Here is a 19,560-nt window from a genome sequence, read left to right on the forward strand (position 1 = left end):
ATAATAATCATTATTTGAAAAACTACATTCAAGCAGCTTCTTTGCTATCCAGTATCAACATTCTCATTATTCTCAGATTGTAGCAGGTAAACAAGAGTTAGACAATACGTAGCTGGTTGCTATAGTTTCTCGATGCACGTTCAGTGCAGGCGGACACGCAGCAGAGAGGCTGGACTAAAAGTAAGCACATATCCAATTGTATGACTCCAATACTGCCCGTAGAAGCACACACAAACGACCGTTATCTGTGCTGCAGAACCGTTTCGCCGTGGAGTAAAAATTAATCTTGCGTATACATATCAAAATATATTGCATCAGAATAAACGATGACTGAATGCAATATAAAACATTCAGAACGGAAGCTTAGAATTTTAAGATGATTTCCTGGTTATCCTACGAAGTGTGCACCGAAAAATTTACTTCACCACGCTCTCTATATAAATGAACCATGACGGGCCCCCTTCTGCAGCACTCATGATCAAATGCTCGGCCAGCCACTTGGCAACTCTCCGACCTCGAGCGAGCGTAATTCCGTCTCCTCAACGGTAGGGTCCCCACAACTCCTCACTGCCTGCCTCTCAGCGGGTTAAACGGCCATAGTTACCGAAAGGTGTCTCTGAACGCAACCTAAAGGTAACATACACTCACTGAAGGCAGGAAATGATTACGTTGAAGATAATTGATTAGTGTTACCACTGTCTTGCTATCACCTCGTGGCTCTGTTCACGGCTGGTTTTGCTGCTATTAAGAAAAAAAACTACATATTGCAACCTAAAGCAGAACACTCCCCAGGAATGATCTTGGTAGCTTATTTTATTGTTGCGGTTAAAAAATGATAAAATTATTTTTTTTTAATTTTCATAGGGCACAACCTTCGCCTTGGTGGCTATGGACACCACAGCGACCACAAAAAGGCGTTGAGCACTGCGGCCGAAAGTGGCCCGAGGAGCCACACCTCCGGCAAGCATGTTTCTTGCCCTGGCAGTCGAAGGTAACGCGATGACCAACGACGCATAGGTAGTTTGGTACTGGTGATGTGGCAGACATCTCCATTCGAACATACCGTGTGACAGTCGGGCCACTCTCAAGGGAGCCATTCTGGCCAGCAGTGACGGGGGGACTTTGCTATGTTTGCTGAGGACCTGGACAAGCATTTCGTTTGAACCGTAGGACGGCAGAAACAAGCAGACCAAGGTGGTCACTTGTGCACCTACTGGAACGATTGGTATACGCTCGCTACCGATGACAAGGCAGCTGGCGTCGACGATTAGTGATGGAAGCCATTGTCTTCACTGTCACTTGAAATGCCTGGGCGCCCATATGTCGCACACAGTATACTTCAGGTAGATCAGGCCGCCGCGTACACTACGGTGTTGGGACTGGTCTCCACAGGGACCACTATATCGAAGACCAAAGTTTTCGATGGACTCCATGACGTTGGGGGTGCCATGGCGACAAAGTCACGGGGAACCCCTAACGTGAAACATGCAGGGATGCCTGATCAATAGCACCTGTCCCTTCACACCTGAAACGACTGAGAGAAACATTAACAGTCTCTTAAAATTTACAACATCAACAAACGTTGGAATCTGAGAGGTACCTACCAAGTGCCTCCAGTCTACCCAATCGAACACTTATTTCTGTACAGGAGATTCGCGCTTGATTCGCGCTTGTAAAACAAGCTACTGTGTCTGTATAAGTATTTCATATGCCTTCACCCACATCGTCACCCATCATGACCTTCTTTATTCTCTCCTTCCCCAATGCAGAGGAGCAGGCAAGATTTCAATTATTCCGGCCAACCTCTCTGCCTTTTCCTTTCAATAAATGCATCTATCTATCTGTGCAGGAGAATCAAACGCGTCTCGTCTGCAGGTAGTAGATCTGAGATATGACAGTAAGAGCCGCTCATATCGTTGCGTTTCCTGGAAGGCCTGTTGTTATAGAGACAAAGCTCACAGCAAGAATGGTGAAGGCAATGTTTCTTTGCGTTTAAAATTGAAAGCCTTTAATTGCTCATACTCGCGACTATGACCCTGTCCGTTCGGGCACGACCCCTGATGGGGCTGGGACAGGTAGGTCACCACCGCTTGCGGCGAGGGCTAGCCTGCCACCGACTTTTTTTATCTGTTGTAGGCCGTCATTGCACCCGCCACCGCTTCGGTGGCTGACATCGGCTGTTGTTGCGGCGCGCCTTTCTTTCCCTCTTTCTTTTCTTCTCCATTTTCTCTCCTGTCTGCACGAGGCAGCGGAGGTGGCTCAGCTGCCCCGCCGGGTGGTGCAGTGGTAAGACGCCCGACTACTGTGCTGGAGTACCCGGGTTCGAACCCGACCACGGCGGCTGCGTTTCGATGGAGGCGAAACGAAGAGACGTCCGTGTGCTGTGCGATGTTGAGCACGTTAAAGATCCCCAAGTGGTCGAAATTACTCCGTAGTCTTCCACTACGGCTCCTCTTTCTCTCTTTCCACTTTCACTCCCCCTTCCCCCCTTCCCTTACGGCGCAGTTGAGGTGTCCACAGAAAACAAGTGAGACGGTCTGCGCCTTTTCCTTCCTATAAATCAATCAATCAGTGGCTCAGCTACAGAGCCAGCGGCAGGCCCGTGCATTTTATTTTCTCTCTTCCTACAGCCACAACAACGACAATGCAGCACCCTAACTACGACTAGTAATTGCTAGGGCTAATGACTAACTAGCCGCTAACCAGTACCAACTGATAACTAGCTGGTCACTAACTAGTACAAAATAGTCATTAGTCATAGCTAACTAGTTATGGCCAATGGCAGAGATTACTATGAGTATGGCGTCTTCACACGGTGACCATGACAGGATTGCGTCATTACATCACATCCGACCATGTCTAATAACCGTTCCTGACGTCCACGTCACATCCGGTCATGACGCCACAGCTGTTCATGACACCACCAGATGGTTCACGCATACACGAATCTGGGCCCGTATTCCGAGTTTGCATCGTTATCGAGAGGTTCGCTATCTCCCTGACCTCGAGTCATCTGATTGGTGGAAACGCCGAAAGATGATATTGCTACCCCTTCCGATTCCATAGTGGCAACACTCGGTTCCGGCATTTCGACCAGTCAGATGACTTGAGGTCAAGTGAGATAGCGACATTTCGATAACGACGCAAACTTGCAATACGGGCTCAGATCTCGTCTTGCGTCCGACCCAGGCGTCCGTGCGGTGCTTTTCATATAGCGCTTCTAGAAAACCTACATTGTCAGTCTTTTAGAGTGGTGACAGCTGGATCTAAGGTTGCCTAACGGCGGCTGTGGTGGCTACGAAACTTGACGGGCCGCCATCTTGGACCCCAGCGTATGCCCTGCCTGCTTGAAGAATATCAACAAAGCAGCTTTTTAAGGGCGTCCTGCTGCTGAACACGACCGAGATTGGAGGATTGATCGTTAGGTCGAGTGATATTGTGCTTGACGTTTTTCAAATCTTAATTCTTCGCCATTGTTTACCTGTGAATAAAAATAGCTATAGCATCAACTTACATATCAGTGGATAGCTTATACCAAGTACGATTGCACTGTACTAATTGCCGGTTTTAGTTAATAACCATTACTTAGTTACTTGGCATTAAGAATTGAACTTTAAGCTACAATGTCAAGTCATATATCAAATAGTAGCTTATATCAAGTATGATTGCAATACACTAATTGCCAGACATTGTTAACAGTTGTCAATAAGTAATTTCTGATTAACACTTGAACTTTACACTACAAGGTCAAGTCTTATATCACGAGACAGCCTATGTTGAAGACAAATCCAGTATAGTAACTAGAGGTCCTAATTAACATTGGTTAATTAGTTATTTATCATAAAAATTTTATCTTTAGGCTACAACGCGAAGTCGTATATCACGTAATACCTTATATCGAGTATGATTTCAATACTCTAGTAACCAGCGCTAATTAATAGCCGTTAATTATTTAATTGTGAGCAACAATTGAAATTCAGGCTCCAATGGTAAATCATATCACGGGATGGCTTATGTCGAGTACGATTCCAGTACGAAGTTGCTGGTCTTACTTAATAGCCGTTAATTAGTTTATTGCGAACAGCGATTACACTTTAGGCTGCATCATTCATATTGTTACAGACTAGATGGACGAAGAAGATTGATTGATTTATAGGAAGGGAAAGGCGTTGTAACTATCACTTGTTTTCTGTGGACACCTCCACCACGCCGTAAGGAAAGGGAGGAAGGTGGGAGTACAAGTTGAGAGAAAGAGGAGTCGTAGTGGAGGGCTACGGAGTAATTTCGACCCCCTGGGGATCTTTAACGGGCGCTGACATCGCACAGCACACGGACGGCTCTTCATTTCACCACTATCGAAACGCAGCCGCCGAGGTCGGGTTCGAACCCGTGGGGGACGAAGAAAAAGTGTGTGGGCGTTCGGGTGCCATCTGGGTCGGGTGCACTTGTTTTGTGCGAGTAACATTGGCTTACGCACTAATATCAATAATGTCACATTTGGTGGAGGTGCGGTTTTGATACCCATTCATCATGGATATCCATTCATGCGATATCTATTATTGAGCACAGTTGCAGCACAGTCATTACGGGCCTTTGTTTATGAGCGTCATTCAGCTAATAGTCATTAACAAAAAATATTATTAGAGGGTCTCTTACATGTCTTATTAAGAGAATGACGAAAGCCTACTCTTCCTCTCCTATCATTTGCCTCCACTGTTTGCCTTTTTATCGGCGTTCATTGCAGTGCTACATATAATTATAGTTGGTTTACTGGAAAGGAAAGGTGCAGTATCTGTCACACTTTCTCCAAGTGTGCTTTTGGACGGTACACCGTCGCTCCTGTCGTTGGCGCGTGTTCAAATGTGGGATTGAAGGTGGCAGGAACGCTAGACAAGATGAGACTTCTTTTATCGGTGTTCGTTGCAGCGCTATATTACTATAATTGGTTTACAAAAAAGGAAAGGCGTAGTATCTACAACACTTTCTCCAAGTGTGCGTTTGGACGTTACACCATCGCTCCTGTTACGTGGTGTTCCTTGGCGCGCGTTCAAGTGTGGAGTTGCACATTGCAGGAATGCTAGACAAGATGAGACTTCTGGTTTGTCGCTTACAATTTCGCGGCTTGTGACGTCGCTTCTCTGTCGACCAATCAAGTGCGCCGCTCGCGCGGACCACTTTTGTCGACGACAGTATGAGCTATTATAGGCTTTCGCCTTAATACGAGTCATCAGTCATGCATATGAGTGCATTGAGATTGCACAATTCGTTAGAGTCATATGCTAAGTTGCATGTGACTAAAAGTCATGAATTATGATTATGACTACCAGTCATGAATAAAGGTAATAGTTTTGCAAACTCCACACTTGCAGTATATGCTACTATGCAAAAAACGTAGTCATGCTACCTCGCATTATGACTGCGAGTCACGAGTTCTGACTGAATTTCCCTTTACCATGTTGTACTTTTCTAATTAGTTCAATATTTGACCAATTACACACTCTAGGTTTATTAATGAGCAACACCAAGTACCCGATTTTTACTCTGAGCTTTACGCAGCAACATGCTGGCGTCATTCCGATTAGAGCTTGGTGCTAGCAGCGACTGCTGTGATGTTAAAAAATGAAACAATCGCTCGTGATCACTCCAATGCACCTTGCGGTGCAAGCACCGGTTCCACAAAGGCGCACGTTGACAGCGTACTCGATGGGAGGCGCGGGCGGGTCTTCCTCCATGGCGGGCGGACTGAGCAAAATATGGCCGCCGCGCACAGTTTCTGTCTCTTTCACTAGATGGCGCTAACTTTTGTAAAGCCTCTATTCTCCACGGACATTTGAACTATAATTTGAACCGAGCCGTAAGGAAAAGGAGGAAGGTGGGAGTTCAAGTAGTGAGAAAGAGGGGCCGTAGTGGAGGGCTTCGGACTACTGCGCAATAGAAACTTTCGCGTCATCGCAGTTTAGAGATTTAAAATGCCCCGTAGAACTTTTTTTCCTACACAATTTAAAATTAGTATCGGCTTGGATTATAAGGTTTTATGTCCCAAAGAAACACTAGATATGAGAAACAAGATACACGCCATAGTGGAGGGCACCGGAAATTTCGGCCACTTGGGGTTAATTATTAGTACTGTCGTCGCACAGAAAACGGACACCTGCTATTCGCCTCCATTGAATAGCCTATGCCCGCATCCCAAGGTACAACAGTCGAGCGCCCTAAACACTGCGCCACCGCAGCACTTGTTAACTTATACCTCCCATGCTTGAAGTATGGATAGATGACGCTGCAGTGAAGTGCTGCAGGTAATATTGGGCGCATCACGAGTGACGTGCGATCATGTAGCATTTACACCAGCGGCATACGCCTTTCCTCCATAAGAAGTCGGCCAGCCCGGCCGGGCTGACGTCCTTTTTGCTGGCGCAACAATCACGCGCCCTGACCACTAAGCCACCGCAGCTCAACTTACAAAACATTTTGAGGATGCTTAAGATTACCCCTAAGGGGGAGCGGGGTTAAAATCACAAATTTATTTAAAAGCACTTGTTCTTGACATTTTTGTTGTTTTGAAATCTGCATGTATTAAAGCAAACTTCTTACCGAGTTTGTTTTTGACCTGCACAGTACAAAAAATAGGGCCATCGCCGATATCCGTTGAAATGCAAGCTCGTAAGTTGTTACGTTTGAATTATTATAAAAAATAAATACATTAGACGGTAGACAAAGATTGCTAAAACATCCCGCCCCGCCGCGGTAGTGCAGTTGTTTAAGACGCCTGACTACTGTGCCGGAGTACCCGGGTTCGATCCTGACCGCCGGTGGCTGCGTTTCGATGGATGCGAAACGAAGTGTCGTCAGTGTGCTGTGCGATGCAGTGTACGTTAAACATCCCCAGGTGGCTGAAATTGCTCTGGAGCCATAGTTGGAAAAAACATTTATTTTCGTCGGTTATTAGAGGGGAGGGTTTTGTTGCATTGTTGGCCGCGCGATGTGGCCACCAGTTGTGTCCTGTCGGCGATATCTTCGGCCCACGCAGTGACCCGAGCCTGGATGTCCGGATCTGAGCAGCGCAGCAAGGCCTCATAATCCACTTGAGATTGAGCTCGCAGCAAACTGGCGGGTCGCGGATAGATCGCGGACCCCCATGTAATGTGGTCTAAAGTAGCGTCGACGTCACACTCTTTGCAATTGTTGTCAACCTGTTTTATGAATATTACAAATACACCGTGGGGCAGGGTTTGTAGCTGGCGCCAGGGTATGTCCTAGGCCTTACTTAATGAATTATGTGGGGGAAAAAAATGCGCCTTGCCAGGCTATTAATGGTGAGTTATATCATGGAACGAGAGCAAGCCCTCCCTCGCGCCCACGGGAATCGAGGTACTCACTACACGGCCTGCGGAACCTCGGGTGTATACGTGAAACTTCTCGTTCCTGGGATTGCCCGAGTGAGCCGGAACTCATACCAGTTGTATTGTCCTTCGAGTGGCGGGATGATAGCTTTTAAGCCTGGTGTGAGGCGGGAAATTCTCCACCTACAATCGGCGGACTATCTTTGGCGATGTGCGCAATATTGGCCAGAATGCCTCTAAACCCTTGCGTCGTATCCTTAGGGCTGCTGTATAGATTGGTGAGGAAGATGCTTTGCTTGTTCTCTACGTGGTCGTTCGGTATGATCTCGATCGTGAGGTGTTCTAGATAGCAGGCTGTGCGGCGGATCTCATGTCGAATACACGGGATCTTCTTTCCAATCAGTAAAGCGATGCCTCTTCCTTGTTCGTTTTTGTGGGCTTCGGCCTTATAGCCCGTAATGGCCAGTTCGGTTCTGACCCAGGTGAAAAATTTCTACTGGTATTCTAATGGTTCCAGTGGTAGTGGTTTATTGCCAGATTCCCAGTGCCCACTGGAACCATTGGCTACTGGAACCATTGGCTACTGGAACCATTGGCTACTGGAACCAGTTGCTGATGGGTCCGGCAAATAGTCACACAAAATTCTAGAAAACAGGTGAAATAAATTACATGGTTTATTTTCCTACTCTAGGAGCCAGGTCCAGGCTGACTACCACTTAATCAGTTGGCCGACTGTACTACACATGTATTTGCAGGCTTGCGTAGCTTCGCTTTCAGGATATCCTGAATCTTCTCGGAAAGAATGCGGGTCAACCCGTTCTCAGTGCTGGCAACATCCACTGCCTTCAGGGCACCCCAGTGCTTGAGTGTTGCTACAAGGAGAGAATTCAATTTTTAGTATTACAAAACACAGATGCCATATCAGTTGAACTAGCACTGTTGTGCCTGTTCAACAATAGAAAACCTGTACTACTGAACACGTCTGCAGCTGGCCAAATTTACAAAAAAGGTCCCCAAATCCAGCGGTCATGCATGCCATTTTTTGCAGTCAAGCTTCACATGCACCCATGGGCCTCGGCAGGATTCTGTTGGGAGGAGAGGGGGTTCAAGAAACAATCCCCCTTCATGTTTTTTTTTTCTCATTGGGGTCGAAACAAACATTCCAGAAAGTTTGTTACTGATCTCAGTAGGAAAATAAGGAAGCACAAGTGAAGGTGGCTTGCGATGAAAGTGAGGGCAAGGGCTGGTGTGGCTTTGTGGTGGGGGGCAAGTGCTCCTGCACCCCCTTGACAATGCCCATGCATCTACTAGAGCAAAAATATATCTTGAAATGCACCACATTTAAATGTTAGCTGACGCAGAGGTATAGGGAAGAACTAGACATGCCTTTGCTAATAAGCTAGCATAGGTCTGCTCCACTAACATATGATTATCCAATGGAGCTATATTAGCATTTTGCCAGCTTTACCTGACACAACCTGGAGTTTCTCTGGTGTCAATGGGGGCTTGGGCTTCTCCCCTGAAGCTTTTTTCCTTGAATAAGCAGTGCCCGTAACACTTCTTTCCATTAAAACATCAGTGCCCCATATGGCTTGGGCAGTGTCTTTGACCACCAATGTGGGCTTTTTGTTCTGCAAAATCTTTTTCGCTGCACTTCCATTTATTATAATACCTTTGGTTAGGTGAAACTGAAAAAAAGAACAAAAATTTTAGTCATAGTTTACTTGAAGTCACACAAGAAAAATCGTAGCACGCAACTGAACACAAGCTAGATTACGTGAAAGCAGCTACTTTCAACAAGCAAATATTTAAGATGAACAGTTTCACTCTAAGCAAAACAGAAGTGAACGTTCATCTGCTACATGTACCCCAAGTGGTGGCCTCACACCACAGTGCCATGTCTGTGCCAGTGCAAGCAGCACTTGAGTAGTATGTGCTCCTTGATATTACTCTGCATAAAATGGATAACAATCATGATCTGCCCATCTACTGCTCTGCAACTGGCTTAAACAGCAAGCAGAAAATTGAAGTCGTTATGATAAAATTAAAGGAGCCAAAAGTCTACGAGTCCAAGGTAAACAAATGGTTCAGAATTAGTCCTGTGATGATTTTAAGGAGAAAGAATATAAGGAAAAACAGTGCACATTGTTTTCCTTCTGCTTTGCATTCATTATCTATCTCTAAAATCACTACTAATTCTGGTCAATATCAACTACGAAAGAAAAAAAAAATGTCCCCTTGTTTACTTTGGACTAGTAGACTATTGGCTCCTAGCTTTAATTGCCTTGAACAGTGTTACCCCTAAGAACAAAAAAAATTATAATCATTCTACTGCAGCCTGCAGACTTGTGAAATTATTGCGGAAAGCTGCATTAACTAATGTGGGTTAAATATATACCTGAAAACCAGGGTTCTCCCCAGGGTGGCTGACAACGGTTTTGCCACCCATCTCTGAAGCTGACCGGCAACCTCTCCAACCATGCGCTCACCACTGCCCGCCTCTTGGGCTTCACATTTGCTATACTCTAGAACAACATTTGTGACTGATATGACCAGTCATGCCATTTGAGAGACTGTAGCACACGTCACTGGCCTTTTAGTTTTATTCCAGGATGGCATCACACCATTTTCTCTCTTACATTCATGTGCTTTCTTTGGTCTTTAAGTATGCGAAGTTATGTGGAACCGTTGCATTTTGGTTTTGAGGATGCTTCACCACACGGGTTACACACCATGCGATGAAGTGTTCTCAAAATGCAATGAGGCCGTTTACATAGCCACTCCCTCCTTCCCATCAGTCCTTAAATATCTATTTCCCAAAATTTTCTGGGGAGAACCCTGCTGAAAACAAAAGAACGTCAAGCATGAAAACAGCTAAAAAAAGTTTATATAACTGTTCAGAATATTATACTCACAGAACCGTCTTCCATGAAAATGAAGTCTCCACTTGGAACTACATGAGGGAAGAAACTAAGTAAGACTCCTTCTCATGCTATATGCAGGTAACTTTAATATATTTAGTCCTATATGAACCTGTTGCTTACCTGGAGCTGTAAGTACATGCTGGCTTTCTGGCCTGCATTGCCATTCCTCCCTTTGCCTAGGTTCAGCAGATGGTGCTGCAGAACATTTGAGAATATTAAAATCATGATTTGGCAGTGCAAAAGGAAATGTTACTTACAGTGAGGAACTTGACTCCAAGGCATGTTTTGTACCTCCATAGCTTCTGAAGTGAAATATATAAAATAATAGTAAAGCTTCGAAATGGTTTTGGCAATGTGGAATATTACAAAATTCACTTAAGTACTTACCTTCCATTGGGCTTTCTGCGGCAGCTATTGCAGAAGGTGCTGTAACAAAAAGAGCATTTCAAGAATAACGCCTCAAATTTGAATGTTCCTTACACATAGATTGCACATCACAGGTCTCACCTTTGAGTACTGAGGCTACCTTCTATAATTACAACCGAAGCAGTATGCGACAAGTGGATTAGCTAAACACCAGGCTTTCAGTGCTTTTTGAACTCAACCATGGCAGCTGTTTTGACGTCTATGCAGCTTGTGCACAGGTACAATATGTGATACCTTACGTCTGATTAATTTGGCTGCACTAATCTGACCATTCCCATATAGCGTCCCAAATGTGCGATGCCAGTTGAAGCAGTCCAGGTGCACAAGGCTTCCATTTATCATTAGCCGCTTATTATTGCCAGCTTCATACTGCGTTATGGAGAGTACCGCTACATCATGAGAACTGCAACATATTGTGCAACCCATGTATGGTTTCGAAAACATCTTATAATATGCAAAGGGAAAACAAACCTGCAATCGTGCCTTTACTGCCAGTATGAAGGTCTTGTGCTCGTTCAACTTCATGTAATAATAATGAAGAGCAGACAAAAAGCACATGAGGTCTCACTTTTAAACTAATTTTACATGCAGAATCAACAGAAACATAAGAGTAGATCAGCACGCAACCTTACCGTCAAAAATTTTGCTCTCGAGGCACTTTTGCAAGCTCTGAATGTGCTGCTTTAAAAAGGAGTTGTCTGCTTGGAGCTCTTGCGCACGGGACCTCCAGAAGTCCTTCTGCCGCTTCATTTCCTGGAGCTCACTTTTTGAGCACAGGTCATCATCTGTGTCTGATGACCCAGCAGACTGGCGTCGAGTTCTCTTGGACTGCAAAAGGATGCATGATATGTTGGTTAACTGGTTTGGTTTGGTTTGTGGGGTTTAACGTCCCAAAGCGACTCAGGCTATGAGAGACACCGCAGTAGAGGACTCCGGAAATTTCGACACCCTGGGGTTCTTTAACGTACACTGACATCGCACAGGGGATTTTCTAAAATGTACTAATATGCCACACTTACGTGTGCACCAGATTTGTGTGCTTTGCCTTTTCTGTGCGCTTCTTCTAGGTTCTTTTTCAAAATTTCTTCATACATAATTTTTTTTGAAGCAGCCGCGTCATTCTTCTGTTTCTGAAAGAAGTGGAACATAAGGGAGCGAGAGATCCAAATTTGCCATTTCATGAAAGAATATAACTATTTAAAGTATTTTCTGCTAACCCTTTTTTCAGCCTTTTTTTTCTTTGCTTCGACAGCTGCCTCTTCATCCTCATCTGTCGTGTCCGGCACTATTTTTGGGATAGCCACTCGCTTGGCGCGCATCCTCTCATGAGCGCCGTTTTCGCTCTCTGAAAGAAAGAAAAAAAAAATTATGAAATAGGCACCACTGCATACTGCACACAAACGACTAGGCCATCGCCACATACCAGCCAGCATCAGAACTTGGGCGCTGTAACAGCCGCTGTTGACGCCATCGACCGGGTCACGCCAATGTGCATTATACACGGTCCGGTTATTGAAGTCGTTCTCATTTTCTGGAGCGAAATCTTCAATATCACTCGCAGGGATGACATGAAGGCGGTTATCGTGATCACAAAGAAATCGCACAACAGCGAACATTGCTGCCTGGCAGGGTATTTCAGAAAACTAAGTAAAAAAAAACACCTAGACACAGCAAAAAACACGTTACAAAGAAGAACGAACCACCATAACAAGCATGGTCTATGACATTGGATTGGATTGGTACTGAGCCGTACTACACCGAGGGATGCTAATTTCAGAAAAAAAAGAGTAATACGTAAATAGCAATCGGTATTTTTAAAATCGCCATAACGTTTTATAACTAAAAATGAGAAGTTAGTTTATTAACTTTTATTGCGTGCATGAAAAAAAAAAAAAGCTTTTGTGTTCCACATAGTGACACAGTGAACAGTACACATCCATCCAACCTAATCCAAGATACTGATCCAAGACCAAAAAGCAGGGTGGCGGCCATTTTGTTATTGTTTTTTCTATCTGCCTTCCATGCTCGGAGAGTAGTCTGTATGCACGACCTTTTCGACGTGCAACATCGCGATTCGCATGCAAATTTACTGAAGAGACTATGGGCCCTAGAAAGAAATACTTGAACCCAGGAAGCACCTCTTCCATCCCTGATTCAACCAGATATTATCTTCATCGTTCAACCTGGCGGACGCAGGCATCGCCGACACAACAGGCCACCTCGACCGACCACGGAGCCGACAGCGATGTTTACACTGGGCTTGCGGATGCGGCCGCTTCGAGATCGGCGTCAAGTAGTGACGTGCTGGTGCCGGCACAGGTGCAGCTTGTTCAGGAGGATGTTGAGACTTCTCGAGAAGGCCATTTGTGTACCGAATCGATGGATGCAGCGGCTTCAACATCAACGTCAGCTGACGAGCCGCAGGAAGACAGTAACTTTTCTGCTGAAGATTTGCTTGCACTCACAGTAAACTTTGTCTTGGAGTTCGATCTTCCGTGGAAGGGAGTGGAAGCCCTACAAAGGTTAATAATGTATGTGCTCGCCCGGCATGACATTCCAGCAACTAAATACCGTTTCAAAAAGAGTGTCGGGGCTGAACTTCAGAGCGCCCGTTTTCATTTCTATTGTGGGCACTGCATGAAGCATCTCGCGGAGACGACTGGCGATCTTGCTGAACGAAATGCGGTACGAGGAGTGTGCTCTGTGTGTGGGCATCAGTACAACGGTCAGAAGATGCTACAGGATGGACACTTCTTCTTGACGCTGCCTACTGCACACCTACTTTCTTCTTTACTTTCGGAAAGTGATACTGCCGACGCACTCTACGGAAGACTTGGTTCGATTCACGATAGCCTCTTCGTTGAAAAGCATCGGATGTCAGACATCACAGATGGCTCCCTATACAGAGAGCTCAGGCAGGAATTGTCTTCCAGAAATGACATCACCCTTACTATAAATACAGATGGAAGTCCGGTTTTCAAATCCTCAAAATTTTCTGTGTGGCCAATCCAGATGACTGTGAATGAGCTGCCAGCACACATCAGGCAAAAAAATGTGCTTGTGTCTGCATTTTGGTATGGACAAAAACACCCAGACATGACACTTCTGCTGAAGACATTTGTTGAACAAATGGATGATTTGTCGACTAATGGCATCACGTGGACAGTGAAGAATGAAACCATACAGTCCAAGGTAAATCCTTTTTTTTTTTGCTGATGAAAAGGTTTTAAAGGGAGAGAAAGGCTATATTAAGCCACAATGAGGAAACATTGTATCCGTTTATGAAAATCGTTTATGAGAAATTTATTTTATAAACATTTCGGCAGAATTTTGCACAGCTTAACTGTCAATGGATGTCTTGCATTGTAGAGTTATTAGTCTACTATTGTGGCTCTTTTAAACTCTGCTGATGCGCACGGCTTAAATAAAGGAGTGTCAGGTGTTAAAACTAAGGTGACTTAATTAGGGCATTGAGGCCCTGACAGAGACCCTTAACGTGAAACACTGCCACTGATTTTGTGCTTTCTTCTCCTTTTAACATGCTTGATTTAGTACACTTCTCCCCTGAAGTCTGAGGCAAGATGGGTACTAATCTGATAGTAATGAGAGGGACAGCTACCATTTTGTGCAATGTCACCATCATCACTGCATTAGGCTTTTATTTAGGGCGCAGTTCATTACTACTCATAGTGCCCTTTACATGGCACTCGGTTTTTCTCCAGCCGGTATGTATGGTGTCAAGAGGTATTGTGTTGAAAGGAACCTGAGTACTGTTGCCAGAGGTACACGGCAAGGCTAGCAATAAAATTACAATTGTTTAGGTTAACACCACCTTGCGTGCTTATAGTAGTCAAAATGTTTTGATTTGTCCTTTGCTCATGTTGTAATTTTTAGTAAGACAGTAAATGTTGTGCTTGTTTATATTGCAGGTGTACTGCTTCAGCTGCTGTGCTGATGCACCTGCACGTGCGGCCATGCAGCATATGACACAGTTTAATGGTTATTATGGCTGTGGATGGTGTTTGCACCCTGGGAAAACTGTGAATGGTTAGTTTTTTTTTTTTTCAAAAGAAGTAACTGCAATGGAATGCAGCATCTGCCCTCTGATATGAGCAGCTCCAAGGGGAATTTGATTTTGTTCACATGGTTCTCATAAACACTTCCTTTAGAACTTTTGTTTTTTTCACACCTCATTTCAGGAATAGAAAATGGATTGTATCTGGAGAATCATTATAATATTTTAAAATAAAGGTGCATAGTCAATACCTCAATTGCATGCATTAAGTAAGCTCACGGCTGCTGCAGTCAGTGGCATCACGAGGGGGGTGCGGTTTGCACCGGGTGCAGCTGGACAGTGAGAGGGAGGGAGGGGTGGAGGGCGAACGCCGAAAGGCACGAAATGCCTGTTGCTCAGTGGAATGGCAAGTCTGATCAGTATGCGCTGACAAGAAAAAGAAAAATGATGAGAAGAAGGCCACCTTCAGCAAGGTTAGGTGCTTTAAAAGTGGAACTAAGAGTGAATGTCCCCAGAGTGCTCACATAGTGTATTATGCGGTTCATACCTTTTCTCTGTGAAAAAGGCAAAGTGAGTGTTAAAATGACAAACGCAACTGAAAGCGTTTAAAAAAAAAATGAGCCTGGAGACGCCCATCGTTTCCCAGCTCCAAAAGGCTGTTTCGCGCTTAGTATTTTCTGTTAGTATAGCATCAATGCGCGTTGGTAACTTTGCAGAATGGATGCAGAAGTTAAGTTGCACGTTTTGGAGAAAAGGACAGGAGAAAATTGGTATATGTAGAAAATGCTAAGTAAAAGGCTTTCACCTATGCATGTGGCATGTGAAAGGCTCTTGCTCGGGACATAACTACAACGCGCAGCCTCATACTGGGCAATCACCTGTCTTAAGCCGCTTGGTCGGTGAATTTCCTCGCAACTTACACGACTTGCGTCTAAGCGTTGAAAAAAAAAACCAATTCACTCGCACTACGTGGTTGGGTGCAGAGCGAATTTGACTTCAAAGCAAACAATGAGGACAGAGGAAGTAGCCGTAAGGGGGGGTTGCCGCGCTGCACCTCCGCACCGGGTGCGGGGTGCGGGTAACCCTAGCGACGCCACTGGCTGCAGTGTTCAAATACGCAGTTTAACTTGTGCACCTTGCCTGTATTGTCTTTGTGCCTTTTGGTGTAATCATTGTGTTTAATACAGTGCATCAGTACTTGAAAAATTAGTTTAACTAGACTGGATTCTTTTAAAACTGAAAATTTTAGTTTATGTTGCCATTTTTTCTTTACGATGCCAAAACAGGAACCATCAAGTATCCTGTAGATACAGTCTTCCCTGGGATAACAGCAGAAGACACCAAAAAAAAGATGCACAAGGCTGTCAAGACTGGTCAAGTAGTTCGTGGTGTTAAAGGTGTGACACCATTGATCAACCTTTCACATTTTAATGTAATCTGGGGTTTCACACCAGATTATATGCACTGCATTTTGCTGGGCGTCTCACGACAGTTGACTGAAAATTGGCTTTCAGATGTAGGTGAGGAGCATTATATCGGAGCTCCAGAAACTCTTAAAGCCATAGATGAGCGTCTATGCTCAATAAAGCCACATCGTTGTGTGACTCGCCTTCCACGTTCCATTGGCTTAAGAAAGTATTGGAAAGCCTCAGAGTGGCAGCAGTGGCTTTTATATTTTGCCTTGCCCTGTCTGGAAGGTATCCTTCCTAGGAAATATCTCGACCATTTTTCATTGCTTGTAAAGGGTATAGCCCTCCTTTTGCAGGACACAGTCTGCTTAAATGATATAGCTTTAAGCACTGACTGCCTAGTCAAGTTTGTTGTTGATGTCCAGTTTCTTTATGGAGAGCAACACATGACTTTCAATGTTCATCTGGTGACACACATGCCTCAGAGTGTTGAGCGCCAGGGACCACTCTGGGCGCATTCTTGTTTTGTATTTGAGTCGAACATTGGGCATATTAAGCAGTTGGTCACGTCAGCTAAAGGTGTTCCTCTGCAGATTGTAGAGCGGCTCATGATGGCCAGTAATTATAAAAACCTGAAGGCCTTAGCAAGTCCTCGCACTTTGCGTTTTTTAACAAAAGCTGGTCCATCAAAGAGTCAAGCTGCTCCCCTTCTGAGTAGGCCCCGAGGCGTGACTGGCCAATTGCTTGACCTTATAACAAGCCAAGTTGGCAACATCGTAAATGGCCCTGTTGTGGAGCACGACCGAGTTATTTTGGCTCCAGGCCTCCTGTTCCACAGCGAGCAATACTTAAGGCCAAGCAAAACAGACTGCACAGCTGTAGTGACAAATTTAGGAACCTGTCTGAAAATAGAGCATATTGTTTCTTTCAAAGATGTAACTAACTCCACAAGGATTTTTGCTATTTCCAAGAAGTACTTGTCTCGCCACGCATTCAATACACAGCATATAATCCATTTGGAGAATGGTAATTCATACCAGCTTGCTGAGACTTCATCCAGTGCTGTTCCATGCAATTATATGCAATTGGGTGGAAAGATCTTTTTTGTGAGAATTGTATTGAAACTGCTATCTCTGAGTTAATGTGACATTGATAGCAACTGTTTACTAATTGAGTTATATTTTACACTTCTCTTGCCTTCATATTTGTTGCTGCAAATGATACATTATAAGTCAGGAATTGCTAGCTGCTGTACATTTTTTGCTAACAAAAATTTGTAGGTCCTGAGCATGGATTATATAGGTAGAATGAGAAAACGAGTTAGACTGATGTAAAACAAAGTCTGATCTAACAGCCTATGTGTCGATGCTCGATACATCCAGTTCTATTCATATACTACTATTGCCACAGTGACTATTTTTACTAATGTATTTTTAATTATGGAGATGCTTTCAGCCCATCATTGTGACATATATTCTGCAGTATTAAAAAAAGTCCTGGTAATAGAAAATAATTTGAAGTCCTCCGGTACATTAAGAGTGCTTTTAAAAGTGTGTCTTTAGGTTGCTGTATTTTCAGTTGAACTTCACAGTTCACGCATTAGTTCTATGTTGTGCTCTTAGAAATTCTTACATGATGTCATGTATCTGCTGATCATGGCTAGAGCAAATTTGGCACTGTGGAACTGTATAATTTACCTATTCTGCATTTTTAAAGTATTATCATGTTATAAGCTTTTTTTATAGAGTTACAAGTTTCATGTCACTGTTCTGGTATCCTGCATTTTTTTGCTAGCCTCTGCTCACTGTGGCTTACAAGAGCTGAATGTTGAGATGGGTCACTATTAAGTCATTGTTTCCACTCTGGAATGTTACTTCAGGATGAAGTGTCTTTTCTTATGCATTGTTGTTGCTTTTTTTCCTGTGATGTAATTGTATCATGGACTTCTCTGTGAGTCCTCATTTTTGAAAATTCACCATGGTTTCTAAGCAATCCACCTTTTGGCGGAGGATGTGGCACCATCATAAGAAAGCTGCGAGAAACACATTGAACGGCAGTGTAGCAGATGACACGAAAGCGCACCATGTGAAGTGGCCACGCCAACGCAGGTAGAAACTAAAAGCTCCCCACTTTTGTATCTTTGGAGCGGAAAGTAGTGACGGTGATTGCAGTATTATGTTCACGTAGTATGGAGGAATCTTCCAGCCATTTTAAAATCCACTCATAACGCACACAGATACTGTCTTCGTATCGTAGGAGCGTGTAGCATGGGCCATGGCGCGGGCTATGTTTCACATGACAATGAGACTTGCTCTCAGCGTGCAGATTCACATAGTGTTAATGTTATTCTCAAAAAGGAATTTGAAAGGACCGTGGAGGCAGAGAGGAGTTCTCAAAGGGCAAAGCAGCCTGGGGTTTATTGATGCTGCAACACTAGGTGGAATCGTCTCCTGTGACTTATGAGCGGCGCATATGCGCGGGGCGTCTTATTACCGAGCACCGGTCACCGCGGTGCCAGCATGGTGCAATGGGCATAGCTTCATCACATTATCTAGAAGCTTGGAGCTATAGTATTTCATCTATGAAGCTTGGCAGAGAGGCACTTATTCACACCCCCGGCATTGTCCCAGCCGAAATGCACAACAGAACCCTGCAGGAATTGCGCAGCCTTTTTCTGACACTGGATGATTCAGCACTGTAGCCGGTTTCTTACCCCAAAACGAAGGAAAGTCTGTAAGGTTAAAAGAAAAATGCTGAGCGTCATGCAAAAGTGTGAAGTGAGTCATGCTGCGAGCAGCAAAAACACAAGGCAAACTCATGACTGGTTCAACCACTCGGCTTGCGAACGGCAATGCATCAGAACAAATGCCATACTTTTTTTTTCTTGTTAGTCAGGCAGCAGGCACGATAAAACATGCTAAGTATTACGGTCTAGCGCTCATAGCCGCCTGTGATATCTGCGCTACCCAGCCCCTTCGCACGTCAAGAAAACGACAAAATGTATCGCGGTCGTGCCCCGTCCCACTTAAAGCAAACACGCACCAAACAAATCCTCACTGCGGCCATCACTGGTGGATTATAAGCTCGGTGCAAACTCCAGTAGGTACTTGTCATCATGCGCATTTCTTTTAGATGCATGCATACTTGTAACAAAGTGTTTTTCACACAGTCGAGAGTAAGCAGTCGGCTGTGAAGGTCACCCATTCACATATTGACGCTTGAGAGCCCAATTCAAGCTTCACATCATTCGTCATAGCTCAACGAAGGGAACCTGAAAAACCACGTCTTGCATCCCGGCACGCCTCAAGAGTGGCAACCGTATGCGGCACGTGTAGTTGGCATCGTTTTGCCGAGCCTGTGATGGTCACCATGCCGCCCCGTGCACTGGCTATGAGATCGGCAATGAAAAACGCCGTTCAGTGTGTTTACATCAGTCGCAGCTA

General features: G+C 44.6%; 3 protein-coding genes across 3 annotated transcripts; 2 read left to right on the plus strand and 1 right to left on the minus strand.

Annotated features, from left to right (window-relative positions):
* Nucleotides 1-8,017: 8,017 nt before the first annotated feature.
* LOC146187552 (BEN domain-containing protein 5-like) lies at nucleotides 8,018-12,393 on the minus strand. The gene is made up of 10 exons (XM_084608224.1): nucleotides 12,117-12,393; nucleotides 11,911-12,038; nucleotides 11,413-11,521; nucleotides 11,165-11,320; nucleotides 10,655-10,693; nucleotides 10,525-10,569; nucleotides 10,388-10,462; nucleotides 10,259-10,296; nucleotides 8,812-9,031; nucleotides 8,018-8,215 (listed from the first exon to the last, which is right to left on the minus strand). Exons 1-10 carry the CDS (start codon nucleotides 12,307-12,309, stop codon nucleotides 8,064-8,066), a joined length of 1,155 nt encoding a protein of 384 aa, XP_084464350.1. The 5' UTR covers nucleotides 12,310-12,393; the 3' UTR covers nucleotides 8,018-8,063.
* A 474-nt stretch (nucleotides 12,394-12,867) lies between these two features.
* On the plus strand, nucleotides 12,868-14,825 carry LOC146187553 (uncharacterized). Its single transcript, XM_084607745.1, has 2 exons — nucleotides 12,868-13,885; nucleotides 14,623-14,825. The coding sequence occupies exons 1-2, from the start codon at nucleotides 13,073-13,075 to the stop codon at nucleotides 14,743-14,745; spliced, it is 936 nt and encodes a 311-aa protein (XP_084463871.1). The 5' UTR covers nucleotides 12,868-13,072; the 3' UTR covers nucleotides 14,746-14,825.
* A 950-nt stretch (nucleotides 14,826-15,775) lies between these two features.
* Nucleotides 15,776-17,388, plus strand: LOC146187554 (uncharacterized). Its single transcript, XM_084607744.1, has one exon. The coding sequence runs from the start codon at nucleotides 15,961-15,963 to the stop codon at nucleotides 17,257-17,259; it is 1,299 nt and encodes a 432-aa protein (XP_084463870.1). The 5' UTR covers nucleotides 15,776-15,960; the 3' UTR covers nucleotides 17,260-17,388.
* The last annotated feature ends 2,172 nt before the right edge of the window (nucleotides 17,389-19,560 follow it).

Source organism: Amblyomma maculatum, chromosome 6, assembly GCF_055883805.1.
Source record: "Amblyomma maculatum isolate TAMU_Amacu chromosome 6, ASM5588380v1, whole genome shotgun sequence".
Classification (NCBI taxonomy): domain Eukaryota; kingdom Metazoa; phylum Arthropoda; class Arachnida; order Ixodida; family Ixodidae; genus Amblyomma; species Amblyomma maculatum.

Bases quoted from the DNA above. Each gene is read 5' to 3' on its own strand.
- LOC146187552 (XM_084608224.1), bottom strand. From the start codon at position 12,309: ATGTTCGCTGTTGTGCGATTTCTTTGTGATCACGATAACCGCCTTCAT. The intron at 11,321-11,412 runs GTGCGCAAGAGC...TTTGACGGTAAG, and splicing joins GAAGGACTTCTGGAGGTCCC to GTTGCGTGCTGATCTACTCT. The intron at 10,297-10,387 runs GTAAGCAACAGG...TCCCTCATGTAG, and splicing joins GCATGTACTTACAGCTCCAG to TTCCAAGTGGAGACTTCATT.
- LOC146187553 (XM_084607745.1), top strand. From the start codon at position 13,073: ATGGATGCAGCGGCTTCAACATCAACGTCAGCTGACGAGCCGCAGGAA. The intron at 13,886-14,622 runs GTAAATCCTTTT...TTTATATTGCAG, and splicing joins ATGAAACCATACAGTCCAAG to GTGTACTGCTTCAGCTGCTG.
- LOC146187554 (XM_084607744.1), top strand. From the start codon at position 15,961: ATGTTGCCATTTTTTCTTTACGATGCCAAAACAGGAACCATCAAGTAT.